General features: G+C 44.1%; 1 protein-coding gene across 1 annotated transcript in view; it reads right to left on the reverse strand.

The window, feature by feature from the left end:
• Positions 1-11,145, reverse strand: part of TGFB2 (transforming growth factor beta 2) — a 96,756-nt gene extending 85,611 nt beyond the window's left edge. Inside the window, exon 1 of the mRNA XM_072140109.1 lies at positions 10,247-11,145. Within this exon, the coding sequence (XP_071996210.1) occupies positions 10,247-10,601 (355 nt within the window). The 5' untranslated portion in view covers positions 10,602-11,145. The remainder of the gene's footprint in view (positions 1-10,246) is intronic.
• Between the last annotated feature and the right edge of the window lie 12,599 nt (positions 11,146-23,744).

Here is a 23,744-nt window from a genome sequence, read left to right on the forward strand (position 1 = left end):
TGTCTCACAGCCCCTCCCTCTTGCCTTCTCAATCCTTTCTTAAACTCCTCCCTCTTTACTTCCATAATTATGTTCTCAGACTCCTCCTCCCTGACAGTCAAAACCATTTAATAAACTTACATTTTTTTTCTAGCAATTCCTCGAGGCCCGCCATAACATAGGTCTGACCTCTCACATCCGTTATACTCTTATTACGTTACAGATCTCTTTACAAATTATAAAATCCCATTTTTGAGATTAGGGGAACAAAAAATGCCTAGGAGTAAGATGGGGGAGATAAGTCTCTGGCAGTGCGGTGGTCTGCAGTGCGGGTAAGTCCCCGAGGCGCTGCCTAATAACTCCACAGAAGGAACCTATTATCTAATGACTCACGTTATAACATGTCAAATAGAATGATCCCACTATTTATGATAGCGGCCTAATAATCTGGCCGTGTATCGCTCTACTATCAGGCGAGGAGCAAATGACACGCCGCCTCGCAACACTTAATTAGAAAAACAACTTGCAACCGGTTACGCACATGTGTGACACAAAGAGCGAGCAGCTGTGGAGCGGGATTTTCTGGACGCGGAGGAATGTGTTCATCTGCCACCGGGTCTGACTATGTATGAAGCAATGTGGATTGTACAAGGTAATAGTAAAAAAAAAAAAAGAACTTTTGAGAAATAGCGCCACCTTTGTGCAGAGGCTGTATGTGGTACTGCACCTATATTAATCAAAGGGGATATTCCCAGGGTGGAGAGATGATACATTTATGGTAACTGGGATAAAATGTAACTTACTAAAATGGATAACTAGAGTATTCAGTGCGTCGCTGGACTATTGCTACGCTGTTACCATAATAGATCTGTTCTCAGGGACAAGGAAGCAGTGACTTTTCACTTGCAGTGATGGGTTATAGGGTCACCCCCTCCAAATAATAAGAGCATCATTGCATCAGGTGATCGGGGGTTGGATTAATTTTGTGGTACTGTAGAAATCCAATCCCCTCAGTCACAGCTTACTATATAGATGAGCCGTTTAGAGGGAGCTGGACCTCTTTAGTAGTGCAGTGTAAATCCAGTGGTATGGAGTGTAGAAACTGCAGTGACTGAGGGAGCTGGACCTCTTTAGTACTGCAGAGTAAATCCAGTGGTATGGAGTGCAGAAACTGCAGTGACTGAGGGAGCTGGACCTCTGCAGTACTGCAGAGCAAATCCACTGGTATGGAGTGCAGTGACTGAGGGAGCTGGACCTCTTTAGTACTGCAGTGTAAATCTAGTGGTACGGAGTGCAGTGAAACTGCAGCGACTGAGGGAGCTGGACCTCTGCAGTACTGCAGAGTAAATCCAGTGGTATGGAGTGCAGTGACTGAGGGAGCTGGACCTCTTTAGTACTGCAGTGTAAATCTAGTGGTACGGAGTGCAGTGAAACTGCAGTGACTGAGGGAGCTGGACCTCTTTAGTACTGCAGAGTAAATCCAGTGGTATGGAGTCGCATTCATGCATAAGTACCCTATGGTGTAGATACTCATAGTACTAAGTATTTCATACCTGTGCACAGTCTCTTATAACGTAAGTTATATGTTGCAGATGCTGGAGGTCCAAACGCTTCCAGAACAAGGGAGCAAAAGTAACCCCCCCAGTCCTATGGAGTGAGCAGGTAATTGGACTTCCATTCACTTCTATGGGGCTGCAGGGATGGTGATCTTGAAGGGCTCCTTAGCAATGCACCAACTTATTCTGCAGCAGTTGCAAAGGGTTAATATACAGATATACTCTCTTTAAAGGGGTGGGATCACCCCTTTAAAAGGAGTTCGACAGTGCAATGTAGAGGATGCGTAAAGCAGCACGGTGATGATTATGCATGACCTCAAAATCGACAAATGCACTATAATCACAAGTGCTCCGGACGCGGCCCTTTGATATACAGTTCACAGGGCTCACTACACTAAAATATTCCTAATGGATTGTTCTAGCACCCAATCAGAAGCCTGCCAGAGTACTATTTTGCCTGAGATGAGACAAGTTTATCGGTTGCAAGAGGAGCGTCAATTCAGACTCCACTATATTCAATTCTATAGCACCTGTTGCTGGTGTCATATTAAAGATAAGAATCTCATCTTTCAGATGACACCAGGCTTGTGATTCTGTGAGCTACAGAAACGGAAATGCGGATAGAGAAATAGTTAGAATATAGTTATATAGATTTAATATGACACCAGCAGCATATTTCTAGGTGCTACAGAACAGTAGATAGGGGTGTCTGAAGTGACCCTCCCCCTAAATCAAAATTTGACTCTTCTCCGCTCAATTGCATATGTTTTTGTGGGATATTTTTTATAGGTAAATTCCACATTAAAGAGGGAATTGTAGAAAGGACATTTGATCCCTGACCTGAGGGGGCTGCTAGTTTAATCAAGGGAAATCTGATGACACATTCCCTTTAAATGCTGAGGCCCTGCACTTAAAGGGGCCTATTCCTTAATTTCTCTAGTCTCCATAGTACTCAATTGTTACCAATGGAAAACCGACAACCATTGCTCAGCCATCACAGCCAAGCCCCTTTTTTCTCATTTGCATAATTATAAAACCTTACTTTTCTCAAAAAAACGACAAATCACTAGGAGTCAGGAAAGTTATATCTGAAAAGCTTACAAAAAACCCTACAAGATGATGTTTTTACTTGAGGGGTGATTTGGAAGTCAGGAGACCCCCTTTAAGTGTTTTCAATGGGAGGAGATTTATCAGAAGCGTCTGAGGTAAAAATGTTCCAGTTGCCAATGGAAACCAATCAGAGCTCAGCTTTCATTTTATAAACAGCTGTGGGAAAATGAAAACTGGGCTCTGATTGGTTGCCATGGGCAACTAGAACAGTTTTACCTCAGACAGTTCTGATAAATGTCCCTAAAGGGGTCAAAATGATAAAATTGTACATTTTTTGGACCTACACCTACCATATCCAGTCCATGGAGCCCAAACCTGAAGCCCCCAGACCAGATGTTGTCCTATTTGTAGCCCACGACCTCTCCCCTAAGGCTTCTGCCGATGATGTCATTGTTTACAGGCCTTAAGTCCAAGTTTCTACCGTATAACGTTCCCTTTATTCCAGGACTTGGACCGATCTTCTACATTCACTTGACTTTTTTTCAAGACTCGACCTAAACTAACCTGGACTTTTTTTTTTCTTCCAGGGGCCACAAACAGACCTTCCCTTTAATTGCTTTGACCTATGTGCTAATTTTTGATTTCCCGTAGCCAAGGCCCTTTGCTGGGCTTTGGACGGCAGCCATTAGGTGTCTGTCAGTCTTCAGCCTGTAATCAATCATCGGCCCTAATTCCTAATCCCCTGCCATTGAAGGATCTAATGCGTTTTTGCGTAGGGTATAATTATAGGCCGCATATTTGGGCGATATGTGCAGGAACTTGTGTTTAACCCCCGATTGTCCTCCCGAGAGTCGACTTTCGAGGTGCTCAGAACCACATACAAATTGTAGCAGATGTGAGATCATTTACAGTCTCGGGGGAAGGTGGAGTTCCCCTTTAAGAGAGCGATTACGAGACGATAAAGGCAAAGCTCAATCTTGTCACACCGAAACTGTTCAAGGCCTCAACACCTGTTCTTCCCCATGATCTATTCCCTGGAATCATGACATGTGTAACATTCATTCATGAGATGCGTCTTTTTATAACCATCTGCTGAGCCGGCGTTAAAGGGGAAGTCCAGGATTAGAAGATATGGCCGGTTGCCAAAAGAAACAGCGCCACAACCATCCACGGGTTGTTGCAGGGATTGCAGCACAATGGCATTGAAGTAAAAGGGTTATACCGGCCACATTAGGGGCCAAGACTCAAAAACACTGGACCATAACAGGGGCCAAAACTCAAAAATAGCAACTACAATGGGGACAAGACCCAAACATAGGAGCTACAACAGGGGGCAAGATTCAAATATAGTAGTCACAACAGGGGCAAGTTCCAATAATATCAGCTACAATAGGATGCAAAATACAAAAATAGTAAGTACAATGGGGGCAAGAACCAAACCTAGTAGACAAAAAAGGCCTAAGACCCAATGATACCGGTCACATTAGGGGACAAGACTCAAAAATACTGGCCATAACAGGGGGCAAGACCCAAAAATACAGGGGGCAAGGGGCAAGACCCAAAAATACTGGCCATAACAGGGGGCAAGACCCAAAAATACTGGCCATAACAGGGGGCAAGACCCAAAAATACTGGCCATAACAGGGGGCAAGACCCAAAAATACTGGCCATAACAGGGGGCAAGACCCAAAAATACTGGCCATAACAGAGGGCAAGACCGAAAAATACTGGCCATAACAGGGGGCAAGACCCAAAAATACTGGCCATAACAGGGGGCAAGACTCAATGATACCAGCCAAGACTCAAAAAAAGCAACTACAATGGGGACAAGACCCAAGTCTAGTATTTACAACAGGGGGCAAGACTCAAGGAAACTGGTCACAATTGGGGCAAGATTTAAAAATAGTAACTACAATAGGGACAAGACCCAAACCTAGTAGCCAAAATAGGGGTAAGACCCAATGATAGCAACCACATAAGGGGGCAATACTCAAAAATACTTACCATAACAGTGGGCAAGACTCAATGATACCAACCAAGACTCAAAAATAGCAACTACAATGGGGACAAGACCCAAGTTTAGTAGCTACAACAGGGGGCAAGACTCAAGGAAACTGGTCACAATTGGGGCAAAACTCAAAAATAGGAACTACAATGGGGACAAAACCCAAGTCTAGTAGCTACAATACGAACCAAGACTCAAAAATAGTAACTACAATGGGGACAAGAACCAAACTTAGTCGCCAAAACTGGGGCCAAGTAGCCCAATGATACCAGCCACAATAGGGGGCAAAACTCAAAAATATTAAATACAAAAGGTGGTAAGACTCAAAAACAGTAGTTACAATAGAGAGTAAGATGCAAACAATTTGGCCATAACAGGGGGCAAGATTCAATGATTCCAGTCAAAACTTAAAAATAGCAACTACAATAGGGATAGAATCCAATATTATCGGCTACAATAGGGAGCAAGACTCAAATAAGACTCAAAAATAGTAACAACAATAGGGACATGACCCAAACCTAGTAGCCAAAATAGAGGCAAGAACTATGATACCAGCCACATTAGGGGGAAACACTTAAAAATACTGGCCATAATAGGGGGCAAGACTCATTGATACCAGCAAAGACTCAAAAATAGGAACTACAATGGGGACAAGACCCAAGTCTAGTAGCTACAATACGGAGCAAGACTCAAAAATACTGCTCACAATTGGGTCAAGACTCAAAAATAGTAACTACAGTAGGGACAATAACCAAACTTGGGAGCCAAAACCGAGTGATACCACAATAGGGGGGTAAGATTCCAAAAATATGAAATACAATAGGGGCAAGACTCAAAAACAGTAGCTAAAAGATGAGACTAGAAATGATAAGACCCCAAAATTCCAGCCACTCCAAAAACTGCGACCCAACAGTAGAATCACCTGGCAGGTGACAACCCCCCCGACACCCCACCCGCCTCCCCGGTCTCACCCTCAGACACGGTTGCCTTTAAACTCCGGCAAATAACCGGAGTAACGTCTTGGATAATTATTTTGCGCTTTCAGCCAGGAAGTTCTTTTGAAAAGCGTCCAAAAATTACAGAAATGCAAAACAAAGCAAAGCGCCTTTCACACAATGAAGCGCTCCCGTGTTATGGGACCTGACAGACAACCTGCGAGATCCTGCAGACGTGTTTATACAATGTAAACGCGCCCGAAAAATGGAAATGAGCAATACAAGATAAACTTCCAGATTACACCAAACCTCATTAGCTCGGCCGTCCCTCCCTAAATAATTTGTGTGAACGCCATGAGAAGACAAGCGCTGCAAGTTACGGGTCAGCACCGATAAATCAGCACCAATTTTTGGAACCAAAAAGTTAAACGTTGGAAACATACCTTATAGGCGGTATAGTATGAGGCGTAACTGTAAGCGTATACTACTTCTAGCCAGGTCTTTCAATGGGTGGAGAGGTGCCTTATGGGACTCTTGGGGCACCTGGCCTATGCGGTAACCAGCAGAATAGTGAGTGCAGCTCTGGAGTATAATACAGGATGTAACTCAGGATCAGTACAGGATAAGTAATGCCATGTATGTACACAGTGACTGCACCAGCAGCAGAATAGTGAGTGCAGCTCTGGAGTATAATACAGGATGTAACTCAGGATCAGTACAGGATAAGTAATGTCATGTATGTACACAGTGACTGCACCAGCAGCAGAATAGTGAGTGCAGCTCTGGAGTATAATACAGGATGTAACTCAGGATCAGTACATGATAAGTAATGTCATGCATGTACACAGTGACTGCACCAGCAGCAGAATAGTGAGTGCAGTTCTGGAGTATAATACAGGATGTAACTCAGGATCAGTACAGGATAAGTAATGTCATGTATGTACACAGTGACTGCACCAGCAGCAGAATAGTGAGTGCAGCTCTGGAATATAATACAGGATGTAACTCAGGATCAGTACAGGATAAGTAATGTCATGTATGTACACAGTGACTGCACCAGCAGCAGAGTAGTGAGTGCAGCTACGGAGTATAATACAGGATGTAACTCAGGATCAGTACAGGATATGTAATGTCATGTATGTACACAGTGACTGCACCATCAGCAGAATAGTGAGTGCAGCTCTGGAGTATAATACAGGATGTAACTCAGGATCAGTACAGGATAAGTAATGTCATGTATGCACACAGGGACTGCACCAGCAGCAGGATAGTGAGTGCAGCTCTGGAGTATAACACAGGATGTAACTCAGGATCAGTACAGGATAAGTAATGTCATGTATGTACACAGTGACTGCACTAGCAGCAGAATAGTGAGTGCAGCTCTGGAGTATAATACAGGATGTAACTCAGGATCAGTACAGGATAAGTAATGTCATGTATATACACAGTGACTGCACCAGCAGCAGAATAGTGAGTGTAGCTCTGGAGTATAATACAGGATGTAACTCAGGATCAGTACAGGATAAGTAATGTCATGTATGTACACAGTGACTGCACCAGCAGCAGAATAGTGAGAGCAGCTCTGGGGTATAATACAGGATGTAACTCAGGATCAGTACAGGATAAGTAATGTCATGTATGTACACAGTGACTGCACCAGCAGCAGAATAGTGAGTGCAGCTCTGGAGTATAATACAGGATGTAACTCAGGATCAGTACAGGATAAGTAATGTCATGTATGTACACAGTGACTGCAGCAACAGCAGAATAGTGAGTGCAGCTCTGGAGTATAATACAGGATAAGTAATGACTGAGTTCATGTGGCCATAAAATATTACAGAACAGTCAGTAAGGTGGAGTTTCCCTTTAACTAGAATGAAGGTTGAACAGGAATACATTTCTCATCCACGTTTACGATGGGAAATCCAAATCTCGTCTCCCATAAATACTTCTCCCGCTTCACCCTGGAGATTTGCGCTAAGTCGTATCAATCCACATTAACTCTCTTTAGAGGGTCCACTTAGCCAAAAATAATATTTAATAGAGAATAATCCTCGGGATATACGCGCTGTCCATCACTGGGGGCTATAAATACCTTGCAGGATGGGCTCTGCCGCGCTCTCTGTATATATAGACGCCACGAGCATATTAGGGGCATAGTTGTAATAGCTGGGAGATACTCGCTGCAGAGTCATTCCCATGACACCGGCTCCATCCTATGACCCACTGTCTAAGCTTATCAGGCCCAATGTTACGGGTTCTGACCGCAGGGGGAAATCCACCGGACCTATAAATAGTTGATATCCTAATCTCGTAATCGCCATCAAATTGGACGCCTCTTTAACGTGAAATTCATTTCCACGTTTTTTTATGAAGATAATGACTCTGTCCAATATAATTACACGGCGCCGGGAGGTAATAATCACTGGATTCTGAAAACGTCTGTCGCCCTCTATTGGCCACGGATGGAAATGCAAGCGAAATTTTATAAATATCCCCCCAAAATAGGATAGAGATTTTTTTTTCCATTGACACAAAGGTGGGCTGCAGACGTGTAACATTTCGTATATCTATCACAGGGGGTCTATGGGGGTGTACGTGGGGCTCATTAGACGTGACGCACTACAATGGGGGCTCTATGAGACTCTAATGTCCTGATCACTTATTTGGTGATTATAACGTAGGATGAAGACAAGGCGACGAGCGCTCGTAATATGCACTTGGCTCCGGCAGGTAACAGGCATTTTTCGCCCGAGGAAAGACAAGGGTGGAGCGTGTTTATCATATCCCGTATGTAATGAGCCATGTTAAAATATCATTAAGAGCATGAGAATTCTTGGCGGGTCGGCAGGAAGGGAAAACCTGTTATTTTTCGACTGTTTTCGACTGTTATTTTTCGACTGCAACTTCAGAGTAGCAGCTGCTGCAGAACCTCTTATTTTTTTATGATTTGTAAAAAAAAATTTAATGATTTTTTTAAATATATATATATTTTACAATGCACACCCCCCCCCCCCTCCCCCTCCCTGTAGATCTGTGCAGGCTCCGAAGCAGCCGGTTTTTGCTGAGCAAGATGTTTTACAGCAGCTGAGCTCAACTTGTAACCAGATGAGGTAGACATATAAAAAAAGGTTTGTCTTGTCAACTGGTGCCAGTAAGGTGCTGGAAAGCCCTTGAGGTTTTGTAGTGGCAAAGTTTTAAAGGGACGATACAACTGGTGTAACTCATATGTAAGGGAAGTCTAGGAGATGAAGTAGTTAGAATGGAGGGAGAATTAGAAGCAGTAAAATTATACAGTATAACTGGTGCCAGTAAGGAGTCGGAAAGCCTGTGAAATTTTGCAATGGTGATGATTTAAGAGACGTGCAATTCATATGTAAGTGACATATAGGAGATTAAATTGTTATAATGGAGGAAGAATTAGATGCTGTAAACTTGTGCAATATAACTGGTGCCAGTAAGGAGTCAGAAAGCCCATGAAATTTTGCAATGGCAAAAATTTAAAGGGACGATACAACTTGTGTAACTCATATTTAGGGGACATGGAGGAGATGAAGTTGTTATAATGCAGGGGGGAACTTAGTATAAAACCAGAGTAGCTGGTAGATGGTAGTAGACATATACAATATAACTGGTGCCAGGAAGCTGCCACAAAGCCCTTGAAATTTTGTAATGGCAAAGATTTAAAGGGACATTACAACCAAGTGTAGATTTGCTGATGCTACTCATAGGGCAGATAAAGCAATGATGGAGTCATAAAGCCACAATGTCCAGCATACAATTGGCTAACAAGGCTTGCTGGGAGTTGTAGTGTCACAAGCCTAAACCAACTAGTATCACACTAGTATCATACGATCCGATAGAGGCCTCCCTGTTAACCCCGTCATCCCGGGGTATGTGAAAACATTATAGCTATGCATAAACCTACAGAAGGGTATGAGATTTTTTCGCTTTTTTCCCTTTAACTGGAGGTTACCTTAAGGTCCAGTCCGGGCAGGCAGGGGTTAATGCCGTCACCACCAGGAGAGCTAACAGTGCATTGCAAAATTTCTCTTGGCTGCAAGTCAATTTCCAGAATGCAATTCACATTCTGTATTCGCTTTGGGTTTTTCTTCTTCTTCTTTTTGCCTATGTGTAACTATTACCCAGTGATACTACAGTAAGTGGGGTGTCCTGCTGCACCCCAGTAACCACAACCACTAATAGAGGCAGTCTACTATCTCACTCTACCACCAAATGACCCTCCATATTATCTGCAGGATGGGGGTGAATTTTTTGGGTGCAGCCAAGGAATAATCACTATGTCCTATGAGTGTGTGACTACAGGAATGGTGACTACTGTAGTCAGAGGGGAGGGGGGCGAGCTCCAAATATACTGTTGGGGAATTATGAGTGACCCATGTGATGTGATATCCACAGCAAGGTCAATCCACCATCTGTGAGGCCTAAGGGGGTTATACTACATACTACATATACCCCAGTGAGTTGTAACTATAACTCCCAGCATGCCCTGTCAGTCTGAGAACGATGGCAATAGCAGTTCTACTGCCACAAGTTAGAGACAACTTTTCCAAAAGTTTCTAAAAGTTTTTCACAACTTTCCAACTACTGGATAACTACGACTCCCATTATGTTCTACAAAGATGGTCAATGCTATATGCAGATAGTAACATATGAGAAAATGTACACAGTCCAAGGGTAGGGGGGAGGGGGGCACTTACTTTCAGAGGTGAAAGGAGGTGGAAGAAAATCTATTTTGTAAACTTCCTTGGCAAAGTACTCCTCATCAGTCCTCTCCTTGTCGCAGATGATGGCCCTCTGGTTGGCTTTCTCCTGCAGCAGGTCCCTTGTGCTGTTGTAGATGGCAATGACATCCTGGGAGACCTCCTCGGGCTCGGGGTAATCCTCTGGGGGGCTGTTGAGTTTGAGTTTACTGAGGATCTGCCCTCTGATGGCCTCGATCCTCTTCCGCATGAACTGATCCATGTCCAGGGTACTGCAGGTAGACAGGCTGAGGGCCAGCATGGCCAGGTCCAGGGTGAGGAACATGCTCACCAGATAAGGAGAGTAGTGCATCTTGGTTTATCCCTGGGATTATCCAATCCACAAAGAGGACACTGAATGATACAAAGTATCTGTACAAATAATTACAATAATAACAAAACGTGCAAAATGAAAAAAAGAAAAAAACAATGCAAAAAAAAATTAAAATCCCCCCAAAAAAGTTTCTAAAAGTCCCTTGAAAAGTTTCCACAAAAGTTTCCCAAAGTTTGCTACCAGTTCCCAAAAGTTTCCAAAATGTGGGCAAAAGTTTCTAAAAGTTGCCAAAAGTCTAAAAAAGTCCTAAAGAGCCACATGTAGTAATAATAATAATAATAATAACACCAATAACAGAGCTGGTGGGGATGAGCAGTCCATGGAGGTGGAGAGGGACGCGGCTCCTGATCACCTCCACATCGCAGGCAGGACGCACAGAGACTGCTGCGGGGCAGGGAGCTGCTGCTGCTGCTGCTGGGGGAAGGCTGGAGGTCTGACGTGTCGTGCAGGCTGCATCCAGGGCTCGGGTGCGGGGGGCAGGCAGCGGCTCCCCTCCTCCTCCTACATGCGGTGCACGCTCTGCCCCAAGTGTCACACTGCAGGCGGCTCATAACATCACATCACATTTATAAGGTCCCCCCCCCCACCACCACCACGTGCCGCCCCGACCCCCCTCCCTCCCAGCACCGTGACGTGGTGTGTGCACCGCTCCGCTCCTCAACCAGGGACTTCCCGGCCCGGGACACAGCGGGAGAGGATGGGGAGAGGGATAGGAGATAGATGGACAAATAGATAGGAGGTAGATGGATGGATAGATATGGAATGGCTAGATAGGAGAATGATAGATAATGGATAGATGTCACGAATTAGATATAAGATGATATGAGATAGGTGAATGGATAAGTAGATAGATAGATAGATAGATAGATATGAGATAGATAGATAGATATGAGATAGAGAGGTAGATAGATATGAGATAGAGAGATATATAGATAGATAGGTAGATAGATAGATAGATAGATATGAGATAGATAGATAGATAGATATGAGATAGATAGATAGATAGATAGATAGCAAGATAGATAGATATGAGATAGAGAGGTAGATAGATATGAGATAGATAGATAGATATGAGATAGATAGATATGAGATACATAGATAGGAGATAGATGATAGATAGGAGATAGATAGATAGATATGAGATAGATAGATAGATAGATAGATAGATAGATAGATAGATATGAGATAGATAGATAGATAGATAGATAGATAGATAGATAGATATGAGATAGATAGATAGATAGATATGAGATAGATAGATAGATAGATAGATAGATAGATAGATAGATATGAGATAGAGAGGTAGATAGATATGAGATAGATAGATATGAGATACATAGATAGGAGATAGATGATAGATAGGAGATAGATAGATAGATAGATAGATAGATAGATAGATAGATATGAGATAGATAGATAGATAGATATGCGATGGATAGATAGATAGATAGATAGATAGATAGATAGGAGATAGATAGATAGATAGATAGATAGATAGGAGATAGATAGATATGAGATAGATAGATAGATAGATATGGGATAGATAGATAGATAGATATGAGATAGATAGATAGATATGAGATAGATAGATATGAGATAGATAGATAGATAGATAGATATGAGATAGATAGATAGGAGATAGATAGATAGATAGATAGATAGATAGATAGATAGATAGGAGATAGATAGATAGATAGATAGATAGATATGAGATAGATAATAGATAGATGATAGAGAAGATTGATAGTCTTCTGCTGTACTTTGCACATGTATTTATGAAGTATTTGCCCCTTAGAGGGGTGTTCTGGTACCAATTCACACCAGGCGCCAAATATATGTTGAAAGTCTGACATAATTGTGTTGCCCCCCTGTTAAACTGGTGCACTCAGTCTACGTGCTTTGGGCGCCCCCACATAGTGCGCCATATTTATATTAAGATTGTGCTCCGCTCTTCATGTATCCGCCGCACTCTGCAGGTGGTACACACCGCTGCACTACTGACAGGTAGGTGAGCAGATATAGATAGATGGATATTGGCCGTGGAATAGATACAATATGGATACATAGATATGAGATCGGTGAGGGATCAGTAGAGCTGCTGGATGACCCATCGGAGAACAGGAGGACCTTTGGTCCTGAGGAGACCCGGTGATGTGCTATATTAGGGTTATCTTGGTGACCTCTGAGGTGTCATATGTCAGAGGTTTGCTGGAGGTTCGGGTGTCAACTAGAATGATTTCTTTACCTCTCTGTAAGGTTCATAACAGCTTCAGATGTTGACATCTTTTTTCAAGTCTTGGAATCATCTTCAAAATTTCTTTAACGTAGTCTTCACCGGGTTCTAATAAATGCCTTAAGCTTTTGTTCTAGAATGGTGAGGGGCTTCATGGACAGGAAGTCCCCAAACATTTACAACCATCAAAAACTTCATACACCCATCACAAAACCAACCTGACCTTGTTCTGTGGGAATCAAACAGGAGCAATGGTGGAAACATTTTGCTTCTTGATGCATTGGTGTCCTGGGTCCTCCATAGGGGAGACACTTCTTTACACCTGCACTTCTGTCTGTTTTAGTGTGGGACTGTCCCACCGGAGAATCAGAGGATCCACCGTTGGGCCCATCCCACCAGAGAATCAGAGGATCCACCGTTGGGCCTGTCCCACCAGAGAATCAGAGGATCCACCGGTGGGCCCAAGCTCTAACCTACTACTGGACACACAGCAGAAGTCAACTTATTTTATAGTCTTGCTCCATTTCCTAGGGGATGATGGAGGGTGAACCCCCAAAATAATTTTATCTGAAGGACCCAAGGAACCCCACTGGGCTGGTCAATAGATGAAAGCCCTGAATGGGGGAGATACCTTCTAGAGCAGTGGTGGCGAACCTCTGGCACCCGTGCCCTCAGAGCCCTCTCTATGGGCACCCGCGCCATCATCCCAGCGCAAAGTTCACCTCTTCTTTCTACTGTATTGGTGTCCTCAGGTGCCTATATGATTTAAACCTGTAACAGAGCAGGTAGTAATAAGTTACTGCCAAAATTGTCATATAGGCACTTTGCAAAAAATATGTGGGTTTTGGCTGTAGTTTGGGCACTCGGTGTCTAGAAGGTTTGCCATCACTGTTCTAGAGTAACCTAGTGGAGGATCTAACACAAGTTGTATCAAAGTGCTCAATTTTACGCTTTTTGCATAAATGATAATATAGAAGGTATTTTGCAGTCCCATGTAAAATCGTATCTCACATACTGTCATATTGTGAGTTGTGCAACAAACTCAGCTCTGCTACATCATGCAGGTAATGAGAAGTCAGCACATCCTTCCTACGCGCCTGATCGTCCTACAATGATGGGGTCTATATACAGGACCTAAAACTAACTCGAAGAGCTAGAGGTCATCGTGTAGTCAGCAGCAGAGCGCCATCTAGTGGTCACTAGTGTCGAGTCTAGACGATTATTCCGGCACTGACCAGTCTAGCACCTCTCGGGTTACGGTGCCCATTACTTTATGTTATCACTTTCTAATGGATACCGAAATTTTTTTTAAATTTTTTTTAAATTTTTTTAAATTTTAACTTTTTTTTTCCCCATTGACAAGCACAGTATACATAAAAGCTATTATATCACATATGCATAGTTTCAATTTTTTTACCCAAAATTTTGTTTTGATCTATAATTTTTTTTAACCCACCGATCCTCAGGGGTAGGCACTTAAAGGGGTTCAAAATACCCCCCCCCCCCCCAATAATAATAGTAGCCTTTAATAAGAGCAGAATGATACATTCTTACCACAAACCAATAGAGCAATGTAAGGATATGTAGCTTTTTCTATATATGCAAATTAGCGGCAAGTGCTCTAGGGGCGGGACTAATTTGCTTGAATTGTTTACACACAGCTGCCGGTGCTCGAGCCATCCTCTGAAAATTGGGCCCGCCCCCAGTGCACTTACAGGATGATTTGCATATTTATAAAAAGATGATTATCTCAGAAATGCTTACTTAGTTTGGGGCCACTAATGTATGTTTATGCTCCAATCAAAGGCTACCATAGGTTTGCAACTAACAGATCCCTTTAATTGTCAAAGGAAGCCTTTAATTAAAAGCAGCATCTAGTGGGATGTAAAGGAAGTAAAATGTAGCTGCCTTATTCTAAAAACAGCTCCCCTCCAGCCTGCAGGCTGCTAGTGGTACTGCAGATCATTGCTATTTAGTGAGCTGTAATACCAGAAGCAACCATATGCATGTATCTAAGCTCTCAGGTGTGATACACAAGATGGAAAAATAGGAAAAAGATAGAAGAGAGATACAGGAGATTCCTTGTAATGAGAGATGAGTGGACTCCATGTCCAGGTTCAGCCCTGGCCAAGAACGGGGTACAAGGCCCCCCCCATTATCAGTGGCTTTATGCACTTTTCTAGTGTGATAGATAGATAGATAGATAGATAGATATGAGATAGATAGATAGATAGATATGAGATAGATAGATAGATAGATAGATAAATAGATAGATAGATAGATATGAGATAGATAGATAGATATGAGATAGATAGATAGATAGATAGATAGATAGATAGATAGATATGAGATAGATAGATAGATATGAGATAGATAGATAGATATGAGATAGATGATAGATAGATGGATATGAGATAGATGATAGATAGATAGATATGAGATAGATATGAGATAGATAGATATGAGATAGATAGATATGAGATAGATATGAGATAGATATGAGATAGATATGAGATAGATAGATAGATAGATAGATATGAGATAGATAGATAGATAGATAGATAGATAGATAGATATGAGATAGATAGATAGATAGATAGATAGATATGAGATAGATAGATAGATAGATAGATAGATAGATAGATAGATATGAGATAGATAGATAGATAGATATGAGATAGATAGATAGGAGATAGATATGAGATATAGATAGATAGATAGATAGATATGAGATAGATAGATAGATAGATAGATATGAGATAGATAGATAGATAGATAGATATGAGATAGATAGATAGATATGAGATAGATAGATATGAGATAGATAGATATGAGATAGATATGAGATAGATAGATAGATAGATAGATAGATAGATAGATAGATAGATATGAGATAGATAGATAGATAGATAGATATGAGACAGATAGATAGATATGAGATAGATAGATAGATATGAGATAGATAGATAGATAGATAGATATGAGATAGATAGATATGAGATAGATAGATATGAGATAGATATGAGATAGATAGATAGATAGATAGATATGAGATAGATAGATAGATAGATAGATAGATAGATAGATATGAGATAGATATGAGATAGATAGATATGTGATAGATAGATAAATAGATAGATATGAGATAGATAGATAGATATGAGATAGATAGATAGATAGATAGATAGATAGATAGATAGATAGATAGATAGATATGAGATAGATAGATAAGTTACCGTATTTTACACACACTACAGACACCACAGACAGTACAGAGCTCAGCAGACAATACAGACACTTCCTGCAGTCCTTGTTTACAATTCATGACCTTCTATTTACAAACAATCTATTTACAACCCCCACCCCCCACCCCCACCTCTAGGTCTGGGTGATGGGTTCCCATAGGACAGGTTAGGGTTATAGGGGGACACTAATCATAGGCTGTTAGACTGTTTTGAGCGTCTTTTAGCGCAAAAGTAAAAAATACATCACAAATGGCCTTTAGATTGCAAAATATTTGGCTTTAAAGCTTTGACCAGTGATGGATAAGGACAATGGTGCTGGCTTTGGGTGATGTATAAGGTGCCATATTTGCAAATCATCTACATATGATATTTAAAGGAGCAGTTTGTGTTCTTATGATATGTAGACTCCATACGCTTTTGCTTATTTATAGGCGCAGTATTATGGATCTCATTTATACGCCATTTTCTGGCGCACGGCAAAGTTCGGCACTTAGTGGTTCTGAGTCCCTGCGCCTTATCTGACATAGTGGGGCAGATTTACTTACCCGGTCCGTTCGCAATCCAGCGGCGCGTTCTCTGCGCTGGATTCGGGTCCGGCCGGGATTCATCAAGGTAGTTCCTCCGCCGTCCACCAGGTGGCGCTGCTGCGCTGAAAAGCATCTTAACGCGCTGGAGTTCACCGGCTCGGGCTGAGTGAAGGTAAGCGCGTCCCAAGCGACACATTTCTTTTTTTAAATGCGGCGGTTTTTCAGAATCCGTCGGGTTTTCGCTCGGCCACGCCCCCCGATTTCCGTCGCGTGCAGGCCGGCGCCGATGCGCCACAATCCGATCTCGTAAACCAAAATCCCGGGGCAATACAGGGGAAATCAGCGCAAATCGGAAATATTCAGGTAACACGTCGGGAAAACGTGAATCGGGCCCTTAGTAAATGACCCCCAGTGAGTGCCTCCTATACAGATGTTTGCACGGGATCTATCACTAATTTGCGCCTAAAAAGGCACAAAATAGGCACAGAAAATGCACCTCCTCTGAGCAGGTGCACTTCCAAAAAACTTCCCTTTTCAGTACTAAAAACATACATTTTAGGTTCCCAAATGAAGAATTCCCTCTATGCAACATGGAAAATACTTCGGAGTAGTTTTAAAATGTAACATTTCTCCAGTAAGGACTTCATCATTGTCTATGGGATCATCTCTGGGAGTGATTATTGTCTTATTGTACAGATCTGAGAATATTATCAGTCTCCATTTCCTGTAAATTATAATAAAAAAGGAAAAGACTCATTTCAGCAAGAATTTTTTTTTTTTTTTTTTTCCCCCCATCTCTGTAACTTTTAGTCCCTGCAGTTACATCACAATGTGGTCCGGACATTGTACAAGCTGAGACTTTATGTGCAGAGATGACGCCCTGAATGTTCTGTCACATTTTCTCAGTCTCCTTTCATTATTGCTCACAAATGAGATCTAACAATTGGAGACAAATTTGGTGCTAATTTAGGCGAAATGAATGGGACATGAGACAATTCCAAAACGCATTTACTAAGGCAGAACCAGATCCATCATAGATCAGGAGCCCAAAAGAAGAGCAAACCAGGAGCAAAAACCTGAGAGCCCCTATGATTAATGTCCCCCATAGTCTCATTCTCCAGAATTCCATCCTTGTGTTACTTTTCTATGAATTCTCTGTTAACTTCTTTCGTTCTCCGTCTCCTGTGATTGATCCCAGATTCCCTTCCCAGGGGCTTGGGCCCGGAGTGGCGCTGCTAGCGGATGTGAGTGTGTGGTATATTTGTGTGCGGTGAAGTGCTGCAGTTTACGTTTCCGCGATAAGATAGATAATTCTGTCTATGAGGAGATAACATCCCATTAATGTTACCCAATAGGACGTCTTATCAGCCGGGACCATCGCAAATAAAAATACAAGAAGCAATCTGCCTTTTAGGTTTCTATTTATTCAGTTATAGCAGGATCTGGTGCACTGCAGGAATGTCCTCACACTGCTGTGCTCTTAGTTCTCTGCTACAAAGCTCCAAACAGTAGGTAGTAGATTAGGTGGATGAATACTACATGAGTCACTAAGAGCACTCACAGCTGGTAGCAACTCACAGCTAAGTGCTATACACTCACCGGCCACTTTATTAGGTACACCATGCTAGTAACGGGTTGGACCCCCTTTTGCCTTCAGAACTGCCTCAATTCTTCGTGGCAGAGATACAACAAGGTGCTGGAAGCTCCTCAGAGATTTTGGTCCATATTGACATGATGGCATCACACAGTTGCTGCAGATTTGTCGGCTGCACATCCATGATGCGAATCTCCCGTTCCACCACATCCCAAAGATGCTCTATTGGATTGAGATCTGGTGACTGTGGAGGCCATTTGTGTCCAGTGACCTCATTGTCATGTTCAAGAAACCAGTCTGAGATGCTTCCAGCTTTATGACATGGCGCATTATCCTGCTGAAAGTAGCCATCAGATGTTACAGGGTACATTGTGGTCATAAAGGGATGGACATGGGCAGCAACAATACTCAGGTAGGCTGTGGCGTTGTACCAAGGGGCCCAAAGAGTGCCAAGAAAATATTCCCCACACCATGACACCACCACCACCAGCCTGAACCGCTGATACAAGGCAGGATGGATCCATGACACCACCAGCACCAGCCTGAGCCGCTGATACAAGGCAGGATGGATCCATGACACCACCACCACCAGCCTGACCCGCTGATACAAGGCAGGATGGATCCATGACACCACCACCACCAGCCTGACCCGCTGATACAAGGCAGGATGGATCCATGCTTTCATGTTGTTGACGCCAAATTCTGACCCTACCATCCGAATGTCGCAGCAGAAATCGAGACTCATCAGACCAGGCAACGTTTTCCCAATCTTCTTCTGTCCAATTTCGATGAGCTTGTGCAAATTGTAGCCTCAGTTTTCTGTTCTTAGCTGAAAGGAGTAGCACCCGGTGTGGTCTTCTGCTGCTGTAGCCCATCTGCCTCAAAGTTGGACGTACTGTGCGCTCAGAGATGCTCTTCTGCCTACCTTGGTTGTAACGGGTGGCGATTTGAGTCACTGTTGCCTTTCTATCAGCTCAAACCAGTCTGCCCATTCTCCTCTGACCTCTGGCATCAACAAGGCATTTCCGCCCACAGAACTGCCGCTCACTGGATGTTTTTTCTTTATCGGACCATTCTCTGTAAAACAAAACAAAAGAAGGGACATGTGAGAGGAATAATATGCACAAAAATTTGAAAAATTAATAAACAATTTTTATTGGTCAAAAATACATAGTAAAATTACATGTGTTAAAAGGTGGCTTCAGGAGAGACGAACTTCACATGTGCAGCAACCATGATACACAGGGACAGTAATACATTTTTTAAATGTAGGCAAATGAGGTAACCAACCATAGTAAACTCTGCCCGTCCAGACCTCAAAATATCATCATCATCATCCACAAGAAATGTGATAGTATCAAAAAACATAAGCATACATGCATAGGTTAAATATAGTGGTCTGGGTCCTTGTGACCATGAGTACCTGGCTGCAGGAGTCCCCCAACGCGCGTTTCAACCCGCTGGTCTTTCTCACCCCTTGAAGACTGTTTTTTGGGTGAGTGCCGCGTTTTCTCTTTTTTATTGCATTTTTGTTATATAGCCTGCCAGCCCCTGACCCCCCAGTATATAAGCAAAAATACAGCAATAACAGCTATGTGCTGCACACCTCTCTCATGGAGCTACAAACAGTCAAGGGTTGATCCAGTGAACCCAAAATGAGTTCTGACCGGAGCTCCCGATTCCCTTGTTTCCGTGTGTCCTTCTCTTCCAATATGTCAAAATAGAGCAGTTCACTCTCCTCCAGCACAGATTCCTGAATCCTCCGATAAGAATATACCGCTATTCAGACCAACATTCCTGCGTTTTTCTTGTGACCTCCTCCGTATGCAACATATGTTGCGGTAGATCGCTGGAAGAAATTCCCCCGCAGATAGCGTAGTACAGTTTACACTCAGGATTTATTTAGATTAAAAACATACTCACAAAAGAGCGATAAAAATGCGCATATAAGACTCCAATATGGGACGCCAGCTACACGTTCTCGCCCGACCCTGGGTTTCGCCCGGTTTGGCTTCTTCTGGGGTGTTGCCAGTATATAGCCTGCCAGCCCCTGCAGTATATAGCTAGCCATCCCCCCAGTATATAGTCTGCCAGCCCCTGCAGTATATAGCTAGCCATCCCCCCAGTATATAGTCTGCCAGCCCCTGCAGTATATAGCTAGCCATCCCCCCAGTATATAGTCTGCCAGTCCCTGCAATATATAGCTAGCCATCCCCCCAGTATATAGTCTGCCAGCCCCTGCAGTATATAGCTAGCCATCCCCCCAGTATAAAGTCTGCCAGTCCCTGCAATATATAGCTAGCCATCCCCCCAGTATATAGTCTGCCAGCCCCTGCAGTATATAGCTAGCCATCCCCCCAGTATAAAGTCTGCCAGTCCCTGCAATATATAGCTAGCCATCCCCCCAGTATATAGTCTGCCAGCCCCTGCCCACCTCCAGCATATAGCCTTCCAGTCCCTGCAGTATATAGCTACCCCCCCCCCCCAGAATATTGCCTGCCAGCCCCTGCCCCCCCCCCCCGGTATATAGCCTGCCAGACCCTGCAATATATAGCTAGCCATCCCCCCAGTATATAGTCTGCCAGCCCCTGCCCACCTCCAGCATATAGCCTTCCAGTCCCTGCAGTATATAGCTACCCCCCCCCCCCCAGAATATTGCCTGCCAGCCCCTGCCCCCCCCCCGGTATATAGCCTGCCAGACCCTGCAGTATATAGCTGGCCATCCCCCCAGTATATAGCCTGCCAGCCCCTGCCCACCTCCAGCATATATCCTTCCAGTCCCTACAGTATATAGCTACCCCCCCCCCAGAATATTGCCTGCCAGCCACTGCCTCCCCCCCGGTATATAGCCTGCCAGACCCTGCAGTATATAGCTAGCCATCCCCCCAGTATATAGCCTGCCAGCCCCTGCCCACCTCCAGCATATAGCCTTCCAGTCCCTGCAGTATATAGCTACCCCCCCACCAGAATATTGCCTGCCTGCCCCTGCCCCCCCCCGGTATATAGCCTGCCAGACCCTGCAGTATATAGCTAGCCATCCCCCCAGTATATAGCCTGCCAGCCCCTGCCCACCTCCAGCATATATCCTTCCAGTCCCTGCAGTAAATAGCTACCCCCCCCCAAGAATACTGCCTGCCAGCCCCTACCCCCCCCCCCCCCCCGGTAAATAGCCTGCCAGACCCTGCAGTATATAGCTAGCCATCCCCCCAGTATATAGCCTGCCAGCCCCTGCCCACGTCCAGCATATATCCTTCCAGTCCCTACAGTATATAGCTACCCCCCCCCAGAATATTGCCTGCCAGCCACTGCCTCCCCCCCGGTATATAGCCTGCCAGACCCTGCAGTATATAGCTAGCCATCCCCCCAGTATATAGCCTGCCAGCCCCTGCCCACCTCCAGCATATATCCTTCCAGTCCCTGCAGTAAATAGCTACCCCCCCCCCAAGAATACTGCCTGCCAGCCCCTACCCCCCCCCCCCCGGTATATAGCCTGCCAGACCCTGCAGTATATAGCTAGCCATCCCCCCAGTATATAGCCCGGCAGCCCCTGCCCCGCCCAATATATAGCCCGCCAGCCCCTGCCCCGCCCAGTATATAGCCCGCCAGCCCCTGCCCCACCCAGTATATAGCCTGCCAGTCCCTGCACTATATAGCTAGCCATTCCCACAGTATATAGACTGCCAGCCCCTGCCTCCGCAGTATATAGACTGCCAGCCCCTGCCCCCAGTATATAGTGAGCCAGCCCCTGCCCCCCAGGATATAGCCTGCAAGTCCTTGCCCCCCCCAGTATATAGCTTGCCTGCCCCCCAGTATATAGCGAGCCTGCCTAGTATATAAACTGCCCCCCCTGTAGTATATAGCCTTCCAGTTCCTTTAGTATATAGCCTGCCAGCCCTGCAGTCTATAGCCAGCTTCTGGCCCCCTGTAGTATATAGCCTGCCAGTTCCCCAAGTATATAGCTTGCTGGCCCCTGGCCCCCAGCATATAGCCTTCTAGCTCCTGTAGTATATACTCCTGTCAGCCCCCTGTAGTATACAGCCTACCAGCCCCCTCTAGTATGTAGCCTGCCAGCCCCCCCCCCCAGTACATAGCCTGCCAGCACCCTGTAGTATATAGCCTGCCAGCCCCAGAGTATATAGCCAGCCAGCTCCTCTAGTATATACTGTAATAAGATTCACTCCGGCACTGACGTGGCTTGTTAAAAACTTTCAATCTTTATTTTCTTCCAGTTTTGGAAAATACATAATAAAATGAAACATGACATCCCAATGGCAACACCAGTTGTTACATATTGCGGGACATAGGACTAGGCGTTTCAGGTGCTACACGAAAGGTGATTACAGTGTTAGTTTTTGATAGACTCGAGTATAAGTCGAGTTAGGTTTTTTCAGCACAATTTTTGTGCTGAAAAACTTGCCTTATACTGCAGTATAGTCCTGGAATACACTGTAGATCCATATTTCACAGTCCTGCTGCTACTATTAACATACATAAAGGTCTGATTACACATGTCTCCAGGGACAATACATAAAATTGCAGGTACATCCTTTTTAAGTTGTCTTTTTTTAAACTGAACAATCCTGATTTTTGTAGCCTGGAGAAGTGGAGACCAAAAGTAAATCCCATACACAAAGTGTTGTTCTATAGAAGGGTAACATTACATTGGGGTCAGAGGTTTCCTCTCGTTCGATAGAGCCTAATATTTGGCTTGCTTTTGCAGCTGCTGCTTGACACTGAGTATCGCTGTGGAGCACACCGATCAAAATAACCAAATCCTTCTCTTGTTCTCTTGTGTTCAGTTGAAAAATAGAAGTGAAAATAGTTTAAAGGGCCCCAAAACAATAAAAGACATACCGCCATATAGTGTTGAAATAAAACCAAGAGGCAGCGACCAGATCATGGCTCCTTACGTAATGTTATCTCATAATAGATACAAGGGTCACAAGCATTATGTGCCAAATCATACAAGAGCCCCCCCATCCTTCAGCCATCCTATGTCATACCCCCCAACTTTATAATGTGCAAACAGGGGCAAAAGTTTTGGGTACTTACTGTATAATGTCCACATTAGTGGCCCGCCCACTGTATGATGCTGTCTGGTGGCCCCCCACCGTGTCATGCCCTCCAAATGTGGCTCCCTACTTACAAAGCTCCATTAATGTGACCCACCAACTAAGTATGACCACCTTCCCGGAGCCCCCACTTACAATGCCCCTATTATCTTAAAGGGGTTTTCCTATGAAACAAGTCAGGCCCTATCAACAGGATACGGCCTATCTTGCTGATCGATGGGGGTCTCAGTGAGAAGATCCACACAGATCACGAAAACGGGGGGGTCCGATGTACTCCAGACGGACCACTCGTCGCTCCCCGACATGAGCGGAGCAGCAAGACGTACATGTCCGGGCTGCCCCAATTATTTGTATGGAGTTGACGGAGATTGCCGAGTGTGTTGCCATATGCGCCGCTCATCTCGGGGCATAAATGACCCCCATCGGACCCCTTGTTGTAATGATCTCTGGG

This window comes from Engystomops pustulosus, chromosome 3 (assembly GCF_040894005.1).
Source record: "Engystomops pustulosus chromosome 3, aEngPut4.maternal, whole genome shotgun sequence".
Classification (NCBI taxonomy): Eukaryota; Metazoa; Chordata; class Amphibia; order Anura; family Leptodactylidae; genus Engystomops; species Engystomops pustulosus.